The 17255-nt window shown below is 43.6% G+C and overlaps 1 protein-coding gene across 2 annotated transcripts in view; it reads right to left on the bottom strand.

Moving 5' to 3' along the window:
- The window catches only part of Top3a (DNA topoisomerase III alpha), a 38105-nt gene that overhangs the window by 9845 nt on the left and 11005 nt on the right, over positions 1-17255 (bottom strand). For both annotated transcript variants that reach the window (XM_075992313.1, XM_075992314.1), the window contains exons 2-13: positions 16622-16681; positions 14091-14164; positions 13305-13380; positions 10998-11106; positions 9862-10005; positions 9572-9742; positions 9018-9118; positions 6574-6648; positions 4908-4990; positions 2842-3049; positions 1179-1364; positions 921-1050 (exon numbers count right to left, since the gene is read on the bottom strand). In XM_075992313.1, the coding sequence (XP_075848428.1) occupies positions 921-1050; positions 1179-1364; positions 2842-3049; positions 4908-4990; positions 6574-6648; positions 9018-9118; positions 9572-9742; positions 9862-10005; positions 10998-11106; positions 13305-13380; positions 14091-14164; positions 16622-16681 (1417 nt within the window). The remainder of the gene's footprint in view (positions 1-920; positions 1051-1178; positions 1365-2841; positions 3050-4907; positions 4991-6573; positions 6649-9017; positions 9119-9571; positions 9743-9861; positions 10006-10997; positions 11107-13304; positions 13381-14090; positions 14165-16621; positions 16682-17255) is intronic.

Genomic DNA, 17255 nt, shown 5'->3' with positions numbered 1-17255 from the left:
CTCATTTACATGTGTGCAACCTGCCCTTCTCTAAAATCACTCATTGTTCCCCTCTAGCCAAAGCTATTTAAACTGTGCTCTGAGGGACCTTTTAAATGGAACCGTGCTGACAGGAGATACAAACTAAAATCCCAGTGGAATGTAAAACCACACTTGGCTTATTTTAACTTTAGGTCTCTGACTGAGCACACACGCGTGGGTGCAGGTGCCCATGACGGGACATCAGATCCCCTGGAGCTGTAGTTAGGAAGAGAACTCAAATCCTTTGCAAGAGCAGGACGCTCTCTTCACTCCTGAGCCCTCCTTCCAGCCCCGTATTGTACTTTTATCTAAGGATAACCTTGAATTCCTGATCTTCCTTCACCCTCCCAAGTGCTGGGATTATAGGCCTATAAAGGCTACTCCTTTAAAAGCATGTGCCACCACCACCCAGCTGAGTTATTTGTTTTTAATCAAAATGAACAACCAATCCAAAGGACATGAGGTACCCTCAACTGACTCTTAAGTCATAATAAACACCTGTATCATCACACACATGGTACAGTGTAGAGAACACTGGAAAGACTGGGGTCCCCTGGCTCAATGTTAGAGTACTTGCCTAGTGTGCACAAGACTCTGCGTTCTAAGCCTAGCACTATAAAAACAAATTTAAAAAGCATATTAACCCTGGACTTATTTGTAGCAGACTAACAATATACAGATTGCTGAGGTTAGCTAAGTTCTTAACCTTTGCCGGTTTAACTTCACTGGTTTTTCTTTTTGAGTTGGGGTTTGGAGTGGAATCAGGGCTTCATAAATGGTAGGAAGATGGTCTGCCACTTAATACACTCCAGCCCTTCATTTAACCTATAGAATAGGGATAGGAATATAATGCCATCCCTGAGAGGAGGTCATGCCTGGCTCCCACACAAGATACTGACCGATACCATGCTTCTCCATGAGGGCAATGAGGTCAGCCTCGGTAAGCAGCTGGGGTGGGCTGGTCTCCCCATCCACCATTTCCACAGTGCTGGGCTGAAAGCGGAAGCCTTGCTCATAGACAGGGAGGAGCTACAGGAGGAGCAGGTGTGGAGTTCAGACCATTTTGTCATCACGCCCAGGTTAGCCCTGCTCCAACAGGCAGCACAGCTGGAGCACACCTGCTGCCCTCTCCCTGGGTGGGCCCACCTCCTTATCACCTTGTCACTCCAGTGGTCATATGGATACACATCCAGGTAGTTACGGGCCAGAATTACGAGGCCGTGGGCTACAAAGCGTTCCTGGGCAATGTCAATCTCTACAGTTGTCTCTTGCCCCTGAGCATCCTGGGAGCAGCAAGCCAGGAAATGGCGAACGATGAATTCATATAGTCGCCGTTCATCTCCCTGAAGAAAAGAAAGAATGTGAGACTCCTTTCAGAACAGCATGTCTCAAGGAGCACAGTGCTACTGAGTTTCAGCTTGGTTTATGCCACTGCAATCTAGAAGTCTGCACAAAATAGAACACAAGGCTCCTTAAGCCTGCAACACTGTGAGTCCTTGGGAAACTAAACTCTTGTACTTTTTTTTGGCGATAGTGTCTCCTTACGGAGCTTTTCTTGGCCTAGAACTCACAGAAATCTGCTTGCCTCTGTCTCATGGGTGTCAGGCTCAAAGGTGTAAGCCACAAGGAAAAATTCACAACCATAACCAGGCAAAGATAAGCAACTCTCATTCTTTTTTTTTTCTTCGAGACAAGGGTTTCTCTGTAGCTTTGGGGACTATTCTGTATCCTGGAATTAGCTCTGTAGACCAGGCTGGTCTCAAACTCACAGACATCCGCCTGTCTCTGCCTATTGAGTGCTGGGATTAAAGGCGTGTGCCACCACTGCTTGATGCAACACATTCTTTGATATGAGCCGCACAGGAGGTGAAAGTACAGGTAGCACTGGACACGAACACTACCTGCCTGCGTGCACTCTAGCAGTGATTTGTTGAGGTAACATTTCATCAGTCAGGTAAGCAGGATTTAGTAAGGCTCCCCATACTAAAAAAGCCCAGGGCCGGGCGATGGTGGTGCACGCCTTTAATCCCAGCACTCGGGAGGCAGAGACAGGCGGATCTCTGTGAGTTCGAGATCAGCCTGGTCTCCAAAGCCACAGAGAAACCCTGTCTCGAAAAACCAAAAAAAAAAAAAAAAAAAAAAAAAGCCCAGGAGACACTCACACACATATCTAACAATCCCAACCCACCTTCCCCCTCCTTTTTTTTTTTTTTTTTTTGAGACAGGGTTTCTCTGTGTAGCCCTGGGTATCCTGGAAGTCATACTCTGAAGAGATCCACTGCCTTTGCCTCCCAAGAGCTGGGATTAAAGGTGAGTACCATCACCACCCAGTCACAATTCCCCTCTTAAGGATTCATTTACCCCTTTCATCTCCCCAGCCAAAATGTTATTGTTTATAAACAGTAAACATATAATGTACATATAAATACATAGCTATTTGTATAGATCTCCAGTTACTTCCTCTGAGTAAATTCTGACCTCCACACATGTGCTGTGGCATGTGTGCCTTTCCCGACAACATATAGAATGTAATGAAAACTAAGGCCAGGCATGGTGGCACACACTTTTAATCCCAGCACTTGGGTAGTAGAGATAGACAGATCTCTGAGTTTGAGGCCAGCCTGGTCTACAAAGTGAGACCTTATCTTAACACAAAGGCTGAGAAAATTTAAAACAAAAACAGAGTCACTGATGGTTTCCTTCATCCCTCTCTTGAAATGAGAGACATTTTGGTATCACTGTTCCAGAGCCAAAGTCCAGTCTTACTCCTCACCCTGTACCTGTGCTGTGCTCCAGCGGAACTCACACTCAGAAACTCACCTGCAGGCCACTGGTGTATTTGGTGGGGTGAATGGGGGGGTGAGCTTGATCAGATTTGTTCCCATTACGTGGAGTGGGGCCACCTCGCTCTAGAATGTTCTGAGCAAATGCCCCCCAGTGTGGATCCTGGGTCTGCTGTTCCACCAACGCAGCCAGGTTTAAGTCTTTAGGGAAGATGTTTGTTTCTGTTCGTGGGTAGCTGATATACCTAAGAGAAAGGTACACCAAAGGACACTGTTAGGCCTTTCCATTGGTTTGTAACCACTGGAAGTTGTAGTCTTCTGACACTGCCGATGTGACTGTAAACTATCTAAGCTGGTAGCTGGAGATAGGGCCCCTTACTGGGTGAAAAGCAGCAGGTTTTCCTGTTAGGTCATTCTGGAAACATACAGACAAGAAAGCAGAAGGATAATGTAGGATAAAGGTCTTTGACTCTCAGTTCCTTGAGGCCAGGGACACACCACTGGCCCCTCTTAACAGTCTGACAGAGGACGCTATGTGTTGTGAGCCTCAATAGATTTGACTGTTCCGACAGCATTTTCTTCTAAAACTGTTTGTTTTTTGAGACAGGGTTTCTCTGTAGCTTTAGAGCCTGTCCTGGAACTAGCTCTTATAGACCAGGCTGGCCTCAAACTCACAGAGATCCGCCTGCCTCTGCCTCCCGAGTGCTGGGATTAAAGGCGTGTGCCACCACTGCCTGGCCTTCTATAACTTTTTTTTTTAATTTATTTATTTGTTATATATACAACATTCCTTCCATGTGTGCTTGCAGGCCAGAAGAGGGCATCAGATCTCATTTCAGATGGCTGTGAGCCACCATGTGGTTGCTGGGAGAACTCTGGAAGAGCAGCCAGTGCCCTTAACCGCTGAGCCATCTCTCCAGCCCCTTCTATAACTTTTTTAAAATTAATTTTATTAGTTTACTTATGTGTTTTATTTATATATACACCTATGCACCATCACTGTGCCTGGGCTTCCAGAGGCCAGCATTGGATCCTTGGACTTGGAATAAGAGATGGTTGTAAGCTACCATGTGGGAGCTGGGAATTGAACCTAGGCCCTCTGTAAGAGCAGCAAGTGCTCTTAACCACTGAGCCATTTCTCCAGCTCCTGAATAGCTTTTCTTTTCTTTTTTAAAAGTTTTTTTTTAAGGTTTATTTATTTTATGTTTTGTCTGCCAGTATGTATATGTAACAGATGCATGTCTGGGGCCCTTGGAGGTCAGATGAGGGAGTCAGATCTTCTGGAACTGGAGTTACAGATAGTTTGAGCCACCAAGTGGGTGCTGGGAATTGAACCTGAGTTTTCTGTAAGAGCAGTCAGTGTTCTTAACCACCAAGCCACCTCTCCAGCCCCCTATTGCTTTTCTTATAGCATATAAAGAATAGTTGCTCAGGTGTTGGAAAGATGTCTGGGTACTTCTTCAAGAAGACCTGGGTTCAATTCCCAGCACCCATAAGGAAGCTCACATCTGTCTGTAATTCCAATTCCAGGGAATCCAACTCCTACTTCTGGCCTCTTCTGGCACCAGGCACACATGGTGCCCAGACAAAATATCCTTATGCATAAAATGAAAACAAACAAACAAACAACAACAAAAGAGCAGTACAAGCAAACAGAACTGCTAACATGGCTCAGTGGTAGTGTCTAGCATTCTAGCATGCATGAGGGATGACCCAGACTTAGTCCTTAGTGCTAAAAAAGGAAAGAAATCTCAATGTTTTATTTTCAAAACAACTTTAACATATACAATGTATTGTATCCTTACAGCACTCAATTTGGACAACCCACCCCTCACGTTCTCATGCAGTGGTGAGTGGACAGTAAGGGCACTCAACTGCTAGGGCACTCACTGATCTCAGAGGTAGGAGGAGTCTAACAGGATCCTAAAGGTGTTGCCTGCTGGCTGACACTTTCCAGGACTCAGGACAATTGCTGAGGGGTCAACAGTGGGGTTTGGCATAATGATAGTATGCTTACCTACTGTGTACAAGCCCTGGGATAAATCCCGAGCATGAAGGCAGGGGAGGGGCTGGTTTAAGATTGCTCTGTGAACTTATACCTACCCTTGTGTGTAGAGTTTTTCTGCAATCCTCATGGTTTCTTTAGCATTTATTCTCAATTTCCGAGAAGCCAGCTTCTCCAGCTCCTGTCAGCAGAGACAGGATGAAGTTTGTGAGTCAGAGCACAACACAAGCACCTAACTCATCTTCGGGCAGGTCTGGCCCTGTCGCTTCAGCTACAGCCATCATGCCAAGAGAGGAAGACTGTCCAAGGGAAGATTTCTGGATTCAGTCGGCCAGGCAGATCACAACCAGTTGGGGTTTTGTTTGTTTAAAATGTACTTTTAACAAGAACAACAACAAAACCAACCAACTAAACACCAAAGAAGAAAACCCAAATAAGAGCATGGTGGTTCTTGGGAAGCAGAGATGGGCAGATCTGTGTGAAATCTAGGTTAGCCTAGTCTATGTGAATTCCAGACCAACCAGGGCTACATAGTAAAATTTGTTTAAAAGAACTACAAAACATAAATAAAAATATTTTTCTTTTTGGCTTGAAACAGTAAACCATAAAGTCCAGGCTGTCCTTGAACTTGTGGGTCTCCTACCTCTACCTCATAATGCTACAGTCACTGATCTCTGGTATCCAACACGTGTTCCTAAGGAAGCTATCGAGTAGTTCTTTTTTTTTAAAAATATTTATCTATTTAGTATGTATACAATATTCTGTTTGTGTGTATGCCTGCAGGCCAGAAGAGGGCACCAGACCCCATTACAGATGGCTGTGAGCCACCATGTAGTTGCTGGGAATTGAACCCAGGACCTTTGGAAGAGCAGGCAATGCTCTTAACCACTGAGCCATTTCTCCAGCCCCTTCGAGTGATTCTTAAAGATAATGTGCAGCTGACACTTGCCCAAGGAGTTGGCAGGTTTACAGCACCATGCCCAGATAGTGTGTATGTGTGGATTTTTTTTTTTCCTTCCTTCCTCTTTTTTGGAGACAGGGTTTCTCTGTTTAAGATTAAAGGCATAGGCCTAGCCTCAATTGGGATTTTTCCTTTTTTAAGACAAGAGCTTTGTATGCAGTGCAGGCTAGCCTTAGCTATCATCAGCTTCATGACAGCTAAGATCACAGACAAGTGCTACCACTCCTAGCAGAAATCTGTACTTTTATTAAGTAGTCTGACAAGAGAATTAAGCTAATGAAGGCAATATGAGAGCCACACTTAAGAGACCATGACTCGAGTCTCAAAAACTGAGAACATCCTCTGAGGCTTTCTAATTCTGCAAGCTCTTCTTTTCTATTGACAGTCCGACAAAGGCTGGGCATGGTGGTACAGGATTTGAGCCTCATACTCAGGAGACAGAGGAAGGCAGAGCTCTCAGTTTGAGGCTAGCCTGGTCTACAGAGTTCCAGGACAGTTAGGACCCCGTTAGAGATCCCATCTCAAAAAATCAAAACAAATAAAAACTTTAAAAAGGACCAATAAGACATCAAAATTATTTGACTATATATTCATATATAAACATGAATGGCTTGCATTTCTCTTTTGGTTTTAAAACCTTATAGTTGTATTAAGAGGCTGAGCTAACTCAGGTCTTCTGCGTGCTTTTCTGTATGGTCTTGAGATTTGAATGACATTCTTTCCTTCCACTGGACCATAACCATGCAGAATCATAGCCCTAACAACAGGAAGTAACTGTTCCTTAGTATCTGGAACATACATACCACAGTGTCCAAAGCTTGAGGCCTCCACTTGCTTTTTGGCTTAGACCTGACCTCTACCACGGTTGCCATGGGATCCTAGAAAATCAAGCACACAAAGCCCACATTAGCCTGGAGTATACCACTTCAAGTTCCCATGATGTAGCCTTTCTCAAGGAGCCTTCCACGTAACATCACGCATTGAAACTGTGGGATGTTATCACTCCTTCCTACTCAAGCCAAGACTTGGAAAGACATTTTCACAAGTTGTTAAGTGGTCTAGATCTCATGAAATTCTGAAGTCTTTGATCTGAGACTTGACTTACATGCTCCCTGTTACTTTTTTTTTCTTTTCTTATTTTTTAACTTTTTAAATTAAGGATAATGGGGCTGCAGTGTAAGTCAGGGCACTTGCCTAGCATTCATGAGGCCTGGAGTTCCAACCTTAGCATTATATACCTTCATACTCGAGATATAAACAGTAGAAGTTATACAATAAAAACTGCAAAACTTTCAAAGACACTGTAAATGGACATGAATTTAAACGGTTTACTAAGGAGGAGTTTGTATATCCCAATTCAAATTTTTCTTTACAAGAGAGTGGGGACCAGCTGCTCTTTCCAAGAAGCTCAAAGACTGTCACTTGTCACTGAGTAGCCATTACAGCCTAACAGAACAGGTGTTTATGATATGTCTGTGTGTGTTGAGGTAACCTGTGCCATAACCTGTGTGCCATAAGCATATGTGATGGTCAGAGGACAACTTGCAGGAGGTGGTTTCTTCCTTCCACTATGTGGGTCCTAGGGATAGAACTCAGTTGCTCAAATGTTACTCTCCTATCATCTGGAATAAACAGTCCCCACGCCACCCACAGGCCACCTTCTATTACTTTCTCTTGTATTTTTGTCCTGGCATTATTGTTTTCCAAAATTACCTATTTCATTTGTGACCTTTACTTCCTCGTGTGACCAATGGAAAGAGGTTAGAGCAAATGCTTAAGTTCTTTCCCAGATCCTGAGGTCCAGCTCTAAATGGGCTTAGATGACTCATCCTAATCTCAGTTCAAAGTATATATTTCAGAGGGGGATTTCAGCGAACTACTTCTAAAATTTTTGTCTTGATCTAAAAATTCTACTTAAAAAATTTTGAGACTTGGTTTCATGTAGCCCAGGTTAAACTCAAACTCAACAGGGGCTGAGCTGATCCTCCTGCTTCTGCCATCCAAGGGCATACACTGTTATACCCAGCTGTCCTTGCTGTCAGATCAGGACCTACTTCCTAAGTTCCTGCTGTGACTGTTAGCACACAGGCCTCAGGCTGGGTGTCTATGGGGAAGAATTCCCAGACTCCCCAGGGACCACCTGTGAATTACGACCCAAAAAACAAAACAAAAAAAATAACAAAATTTCTGATTCTGTAAGAAATCAGAAATTCCCCTTTGTCTCCAGAATTGAAAGCGTTCCTTTAAGACTCTGTCATGAGCCGGGCGGTGGTGGCGCACGCCTTTAATCCCAGCACTCGGGAGGCAGAGGCAGGCGGATCTCTGTGAGTTCGAGACCAGCCTGGTCTACAGAGCTAGTTCCAGGACAGGCTCCAAAACCACAGAGAAACCCTGTCTCGAAAAACCAAAAAAAAAAAAAAAAAAGACTCTGTCATGCTGCCATGGTATGTTCCTAAATCTCTTCTAATGGTCTCCTGTTTTAAGAGCATCATTATGGCTGGCCATGGTCATAGCCTGTAACTTTAATAAAGTTCATTTTAAGGTAATTTCATGTCAGCATCCATCTATGAAGCACCATCAGTTTCTTTATTATTTTTTTTTTGTTTTGTACTGTATTTCGAGACAGGGTTTCTCTGTGTAGCTTTGAAGCCTGTCCTAGAACTCACTCTGTAGACCAGGCTGACCTTGAACTCAGAGATCTGCCTGCCTCTGCTTCCTGAGTGCTGGGATTAAAGGAATGCACCACCATCCTTTAATGCCTGGTACACCATGAATTTCTAACACTTGCACAACCCAGGGTCTGACTCCACAGACAATGCTGGCCCTGAACCTGCCGCAGCCTCCTAAAGGCTAGCATTACAAGCATGTCCCATCATGACTGGCCACTTCACACACTTTTAGTGCTGGCTTTCTAATCATGCTGGTTTCCAAAAAGTGTTGTGTGTATGTGTATACATGTAAACACGCACACGCACACGCACGCACACACACACACACACACACACACACAGAGGCTCACATGTAGAACACACAGCAGCCTTCAGGAGTTGGTTTTTTCCTTTCACCATCTGATTCCCAAGCATTTATTCAGGTTTTCAGGATTGGCACAGGCACCGTCCTGCAGGCTCTGGGGGTATAAACTCTAAGCCAACAAACAAGCCTAGTTCAGTGGGAAATAGAGCAGGAAAGAGTTGCTGGGAGCGCATACAATGCTTCTGGAGCCCTAAGATCTCAAAGAGCTCCTTACCTCCATACACAACTGATAAAGGACAAGACAAGCTGTGTGGTTAAAGAGACGGTATCTTTTCCAGTTGAACTCTACAGTCCCATCTTTGTGGTCATGAGTTACTGTATCGGAGAGAAACAAACAGAGCTGCCTCAGAGGAGCCACCATATGACAGAAAATGATACATTACAGTGAAAAATCAAAGCTTTTTTTTAAATTAATTATTATTATTTTTTTTTTTTTTGGTTTTTCGAGACAGGGTTTCTCTGTGGCTTTGGAGCCTGTCCTGGAACTAGCTCTTATAGACCAGGCTGGTCTCGAACTCACAGAGATCCGCCTGCCTCTGCCTCCCGAGTGCTGGGATTAAAGGCGTGCACCACCACTGCCCGGCTAAATCAAAGCTTTTGATACAGGGAGGGGCCTTGGACACATAAGACCCTTTCAGTAGAGTCTGGATGATGACGGGGCAGGGTGAAGGGCAGTAAGGCTGAATGATAACCATACCTTCACTAAGCTCTGCAGCCCCGTCTTCCCGGAGCCTGCAGATCCCAGAGCAAAGAACCTTGGGGCTTTACCTTTAATTCTGTGGAAGACTTCTGGCACAAAAGCCTGAATGGCTTTGAACCTCTCCACCACAAACCCCAGTGTTGGGAACTGGCAACTGCCATAGCTGATGAGCTGCTCTGCCAGAACCTCAGGGAAAATCCGCTGGAGCCGCAGGGTCTGGAACCTTGTGAAGGCAGCTCCTACAAGAGGAGGGTGGAAGAAGGAAGAACCAGACAGCAATGAACCATAAAGTTATTGTTGGCCCCATGAGCCAACACAAGGACCCACTTAGGCAGCGGCAGCCCCTCCGGCTCCTCACCAATCCGCAGATCCAGCTCCTGCCTCACATCCACTGCATCGCTTACTCTCTGGTCAGGCTCAGTCAGGTTTTCACAGGCTGCCCTGACGGCACGTGGCGTGATCTCAGAGAAACGGGCCCGCAACACCTGTAGACTGGGCTTTACTGTAGAAGAGAAGGAAGCACAGATCCAAACTCAATCCGAAGTGCATTAGCACAAAAGCAGGTGCTCTTTTTTTTTTTTTTTTAAAAATTTCCAAGACAAGGTTACTCTGTGTAGCTCTAGCTGTGCTGGAACTAGCTCTTGCAGACTAGGCTGGCCTTGAACTCACAGAGATTCATCTGCCTCTGCCTTCTAAGTGCTGGGATTAAAGATGTGCCATCACTGCCCAGCTTTGTCTTTGCTCTTCTTAAACTATCATGACATCCAGGCAAACCAAAACAAGAACCTGGTTTGCCTTTCACCTCTTAGTTTAAATTAATGGAAAAAAATAGCAAAGAGGGAAAGGATTTCATAATCCTTTATAACAATTTATTTATTTTACATCTCGACTACAACCACCTCTCCCTGCTCACTCTCCTCCCACTCTCTCCCCACTTCACCTCTCCACCCCCCTCCATCTATCCCTCCTCCAAAATCACTCATAAAGAGACAGGCTTTCCCTAGGTTTCAAGCTGCCATAAGACCAAGCAGCTCTCCCTGTATTCAGGCTGGGCAAGGTATTATAATCTTTAGGTCTTGTCAGAAATAACAGTGGAATCCATTTCAGCTATGAACTAAGATACTTTAGGTGAACCTTTTGAGATTTAAATCTTACTTGGATCTTTTGGCTTAAATTTAGGAAAAAGAACAACTTGAACAGTTAAAAGATCTCTTAAAGTTTTATTTTAGGAGGCCAATCAATGGTGATGCACGCTTTTAACCCCAGCACTCAGGCAGAGGCAGGCAGATCTCTGTAAGTTCTAGGCTAGCCTGGCCTATAGTGAGTTTCAGGACTGAGACCCAGAGAATCCCTGTCTCGGGGGAAAAGAAAATTGTAATGATGTGCATGTATATGTGCGTGGTTCTGTGTATGAGTCAGGAGGAACTGTGTATGGAGGAACTTGACCACGCCCACTTAACGCCCCCAAGCAGAGACACTCAGCAGGAGACTCACCAGCCTTGCACACGTGGATAATCTCAAACCCGATGTTTTCACCTTCTCTGTCACAGTCAGTCCAGATCATCAGTGCCTGACAATGCTGTGCCTCTCGCTCCAAAGTCTTCTGAAATTACAAGGGAGAGTGCAGTGAGCAGGGAAATTACTTGGCTCCTTTATGCTACAGAATCTGATTTAGGAGGCTGCAGAGATGGCTCAGTAGCTGTTCTTTGGAGGGCTACAAGACAGTTCACAACCATCTGTTCCACGGGATCTGACACCCTCTTCTGGCCTCTGGGGGCACCAGACATGTATGTGGTACACTGACATGCACACAGGCAAAATACCTATACACATAAAAAAACTAAGTTAAATTTAAAAGAAAGAAAGAAATCTGACTTCGCTAGGCAACATAGCTCATGTCTATAATCCCAGCTCTGGGGAAATTGAGGTAGACTGCTATAAGTTCAGGTTAGCCTGGGTCACAGACTGAAACCCTGTTTCAATAATAAAACAAAACCCCAACCAACCAACCAACCAAACAAACAAACAAAAACAAAACAACATCAGAGTCCACTGAGAAAGGTGACTGAGGATCAGCGCTGGCTGTGGCGTATTTAGACTTTTGGGGAGGTATGCAAGGTCAGAGCAGAGAAAATTGCTCATGGTACGGTATCTGCTACAGTCCTCCAGACCCGTGTGTTTATAGAAACTGAGGGTTTCACACAGCTCCATCAATATGATGAAACCCAAAACTCAGCTCTAAAACACTTCTGCCATCAATTCTGATCAAACGTCAGTCACTGAGTAAGTTCCTCCCTATTCCCCTCCCTGACAGGGTCTCAGATAGCTATAGAGTTGAGGATGATCCTCAACTCTGGCTCCTTCCGTCTCCATGTCCCCAGTGCTGGGATTGCAGCTGTTTTATGGAGAACGATGATGAACTGAGTCATACATACCAGGGAAGCACTCTACAAAGTGTTCAATCCCAGGCCTGTTCCTGGAGGTTCATTCTAACAAACTTTCCCAGGTAGAACTAAGTGCCTTGAACTGGTCATTTACCAGTATTATTATTCTTATTATTGTGTGGGAGGGCATGTGGATGCCACAGAACAACTTTGAGGAGTCAGTTCTGTCCTTTCACCTTAAAAAAATACTTAAAAATTTTTATTATTCTTAATTAGGTGTATAGTGTGTGTTGGTGTGAGGATTATGTGTATTTGAAAGCAGGTACCTGAAGGGGCCGGAGGTATTGGATTCCCCAGAGCTGGAGTTCAGGTGGTTGTGTGCTGCCTGGTGTGGAAACACTTTTCAGCACTGAGTTCACTGCTCTTTCCACCTCTGGTCCCAAGCAGTGAACACAGGTCACCAAGTCAGGCTGGCCTAACAATTTTCTTTACTTTTCTTTAAGACATGGTTTCTCTGTGTTCCTTGGCTGTCCTGGAACTAGCTCTCTGTAGACCAGGCTGGCCTTGAACTCACAGAGACCCGCCTGCCCCTGCCTCCCGAGTGCTGGAATTAAAGGTGTGAGCCACCACTGACAGTTTACCTTTTTGAGACAGGGTCTCAGTATGCAGTCCTGGTTGACATGGTACTTGCTATGTAGACCAGGCTGGTCACAAAGTGAGAGATCTACTTCATAATAATTTATCTTTTAAACAGCCAATTATAGTTTGTAATTTTTTTCAAGACAAGATCTTGCTAAGTAGTCCTCACTGGTTTTGAACTTGCAACAATCCTTCTGCCTCTTCCTTGGAAGTAAGAGATGTGAGTCCATATTACTCCATCTTACTTTAAAGCTTTTAGAGTTTACCTGAGGGTGAGATGGGGGCTAAAATTAATTATTTAGTAACATTTATTCCTTGAATTTCATTTGAAAAGTTCCTTGGGTACTTAGGTGGCTCACGCCTCTCATCCTAGCAATTTGAGAGGAAGAGATAGGAGTATTTATGCAAGGAGAAGTCAACCTGGGCTATATGGCAAGACCATTTCTTCCAAACAAAACACTTCATTTACAATATACAATATTCATATACAATAGGTGGAAGAAACATTTTAAAGTCATGATACTGGTTGGGCATGGTGATGTACACCTTTAATCCCAGCAGAGGCAGGTGAATCTCTATGAGTTTGAGGCTAGTCTGGTCTGTATACTATATTCAAGGCCAGCCAAGGTTACATAGTAAGATTCTGTCTCAAATAAACAATCAATCAATTAATTATGATACTGAGGTTGGTAGGAAATTTCAGTGCAATAAAAATATAGGAATCACTCAGTTCAATGACTTCTGATTGTTTAATCTCAATGTCTTCCAAAGATCTTACCTTGATGTCTATAAAATTTTCTGGGCAGTACTTTTCAATTTCCGCTTCAAAGAGGACTAGGGGATTGCAGCTCTGCCTAGAATAGAAACAGAAACAATAAGGCCTTTACCTGCATGGACAGAGAGCCCCTCTCCATTAAGAATGTCTAACTACAGCAGACGCACAGGAGACCCTCCCATGGGAAATGGCCTAGAGAGCTGGGGACAGATGCTACTCAGAAGGCCGAAGCAGAAGAATCACTAGATCCCAGGACTTCAGAGCCAGGCTGAGCAACATAGCAGGCCATGGCTCAAAAAAAAAAAAAAAAAAACACCAAAACCAACCAAACCAAACCAACAACAAAAAAAGGCTGGGCAAGGTAGCATGTGCCAAACATCCCGCACTCGGGACTATTAGTTAGTCAGAAAGACTGGAGATAGACCATGTCTCAAAAGAGAGAAAGGAAAATTGACCAGATGATTATAAACAAAGCTATGAGTTTGTACATAACACACTGTCCACTCTCCCAAGCAGATGGACAGATGCAGAGAAGAAATCGGAAGTCTTTTATGCACATCTGTAATGGAATAAAGACTGCACTGAAAAAATTTATTTAGGGGAACACCTCAAAGTGGGTATTTATTCTAAAGGGATGATAAAAACTTATAGTGGGGTATATAGCCCTAGGTAATTTTAGTATTATAAATTAGTATTTACGAATTATTATAAATGACATGGTAACAAAAACATGCTTCAAAATCCCTGTAAGATTTGTCACAGCTTACTTCCCATACTAATTGTACTGACCATTTCCGAAACCTCATCTGGAAATCATGAGCCAGCAAATGTCCAGAGACTGAAGTCATTATCATAGTAACATTCTGAGAAACAACAAAACAAAAGTTAGTCTTTCTGTAGTTATACTTTGACAAATAATTCAATGAAAGGAAAAGAACAGACAATGAACATAACAAATGTAACTCATTCACTCATATTCTCTCGCTCTCTTCTCTCTTCTCTCCTCTCTCTCTGTTGAGAAGGGTCTCTCTATTGTCTTCACTGTCCTGGACTTCCCTATGTAGTAAAACAAGCTAGCCTCAAATTTACAGAGATCCATCCACCTGCCTCTGTCTCCTGATTGCTGAGATGAAAGATGCATGTCACCATACCCCACTACCGTTCTTTATTTTTAAAAAATGTATTTACTGTACTTTATGTGCATTGATTATTTTGCCTGTATGTATGTGCACCATGTGCCTGTCTAGTGCTCTTGGAGGTTAGAAGAGGGCATCAGATCCCCTAGAACTAGCGTTTAGAATGGTTGTGAGCCCTGGATTGGTGCTGGGAACAGAACCTTCATTCTCAGCAAGAGCACCAAGTGCTCTTAAGTGCTGAGACATCTCTCCAGCTCCAATAATCACCATTCTAATACCAGTTCCATGATGCCTTTTGGATCATTTAAGATTTACTCAGGAGGACAGACATGGTGGCACATGTTTTTGATCTCAGCATTTGGGAGGTAGAGGAAGATATATCTCTGTGTGTTCTAGGGCACTCAGGACTACATAGTAAGACCCTATTTAAGAAAAAAGTCGGGGCTGGAGAGATGGCTCAGAGGTTAAGAGCACTGCCTGCTCTTCCAAAGGTCCTGAGTTCAATTCCCAGCAACTACATGGTGGCTCACAACCATCTGTAATGAGGTCTGGTGCCCTCTTCTGGCCTGCAGGCATACACGCAAAACAGAATATTGCATACATAATAAATAAATAAATAAATATTTTTAAAAAAAAGAAAAGAAAAAAGTCCACAGGGATGAGAGTTATAACAGTTATCAAGTGACTCAGTACTTGGTTTGAGGTCCTATGTTCCTTCCCCAACACAATGTCTCGAAATGTGTGTAGTAGAAAGATGAGGGCTTTTTTTTTTGTTTGTTTGTTTGTTTGTTTGTTTGATTGATTGATTTTTTGAAACAGGGTTTCTCTATAGCTTTGGAACCTGTCCTGGAGACCAGGCTGGCCTCGAACTCACAGAAATCAGCCTGCCTCTGACTCCCAAGTGCCGGGATTAAAGGTGTGTGCACCACCACCAGCTGGACCTTTAGAACTTAGGTAAAACACAAGCAATTTAGAGAGGATCTGGGTATCTTTTTCATTTTTATTTATTTTAATTAACTTGTTCATTACTATGTGGAGATCAAGACAAGTGTCAGCAGTTGGTTTTCTCCTTCCACTAAGTGGGTTCCAGAAGTTAAATTCGGGTCATCAAGCTTGAAAGCAAGAGTCTTTACCTGCTGAGTCATCTTACCTGTCCCTTTTATTTTTTGCAACAATGTCTTATTACACAGCTTTGGTGTCCTGGCTAGTTTTATGTCAACTTGGCACAGGCTAGAGTCATCTGAAAGAAGGGAACCTCAACTGATAGATGCCTTCCTAAGATCTGGCTATGACCAGGCTGTGGTAGCACACACCTTTAATTCTAGCACTTGGGAGGCAAAGGCAGGCAGATCTTTGAGTTGAGGCCAGTCTGGTCTACAGAGTGAGTTCTAGAACAGCCAGGGCTACAAAGAGAAACCCTGTCTTGAAAAACCAGAAGGGAAAAAGAATGACGAGGGAGGACCAAGTTCATTATGAGTGGGGCCACCTCTGGACTAGTGGTCCTGGGTTGTGTAAGAAAGCAGGCTAGGGGGCTGGAGAGGGGGCTGGAGAGATGGCTCAGTGGTTAAGAGCATTGCCTGCTCTTCCAAAGGTCCTGAGTTCAATTCCCGGCAACCACATGGTGGCTCACAACCATCTGGAATGAAGTCTGATGCTCTCTTCTGGCCTGCAGGCATACACACAGACAGAATATTGTATACATAATAAATAAATTAAAAAAAAAAAAAAGAAAGCAGGCTAAGCAAGTCACAGCATCCCTCGGTGGCCTCTGCATCAGCTCCTGCTTCCAGGATCCCGCTCTTACTTCCTTTCACAATAAATCCACAGGAATGTGGATCCTGGAAGTGGTGGCATGCATCTTTAATCAGATCCCTGTGAGTTTGAGGCCAGCCTGGTTTACAAAGACAGTTCCAGGACAGCCAAAACTGTTACACTTACAACAACAATAAAAACAAACCCAAACAACAATGAAAAACTGTGATGTAGAAGCATAACCTGAATAAACCCTTTATCCCCTAGTTGTTTGGTTATAGTGTTTCATTACAGCAATAGTTACCCTAGCTAGGCTGTATCTTAAAAATAACCCTTCTGCCTCAGCTTCCCAAATGCTAGGATTAAATTATGGGCTAGCCACCATGCCTGTCTTATATATCAGCTTTATGATGGAAACACTTTAGTACCTACTTGCCCATACAGATGATAGTCAAATTCATAAATCTTGTTGAATTTTGAAAGGCCTTCTTTCTGTAAAACAAAAGAAAAATACGTAAAAATTTCAAATCATATTTTAAAAAAATGACCCCCCAACAAAAGAATGAGCAATACCCAGAGGATGGGAGAAAAGGATATGAAAAAAGCAAATGCAACTTGACACTCGAGCATTCAAGAGGCTATGAATATTATAAGCTTGAAGCCTGCCTGGGCTACAGAGAACAAGATCAAACAAACAATTTCCTAAAATATTTCCTAAATATAAAGACTAAGCAGGATGGGCTGTAGCTCAATAAAACACAGTTTGCCTAGCGTGCACAAAGCCATAGGTTTGATTTCCAGTTGTGTGTGGTGGCAATGACTTCAATTCCAGCACTTGGGAAACAGAGGTAGGTGGATCTCTGTGAGTTTGAGGCCAGCTAGGCTAAATAATTAGGATCACTTATTAATATTGCTACCAAGCATTAAACCTATAGAGTTTGTATCCAGAAGGTAAATTTTGAATCCAGCTAATGGAATGCAGATGAGGAAGTAGACTTGTCCAAGGTCACATGACAAGTCAATGGGTCACTATCTTGACCACCTGTTCTTTTCTCTCTTCACATTT

This window comes from Microtus pennsylvanicus, chromosome 11, assembly GCF_037038515.1.
Source record: "Microtus pennsylvanicus isolate mMicPen1 chromosome 11, mMicPen1.hap1, whole genome shotgun sequence".
Lineage (NCBI taxonomy): Eukaryota > Metazoa > Chordata > Mammalia > Rodentia > Cricetidae > Microtus > Microtus pennsylvanicus.
Note: the sequence above shows the minus strand (reverse complement) of the source record. Positions and strands in the feature narration are given on the sequence as shown.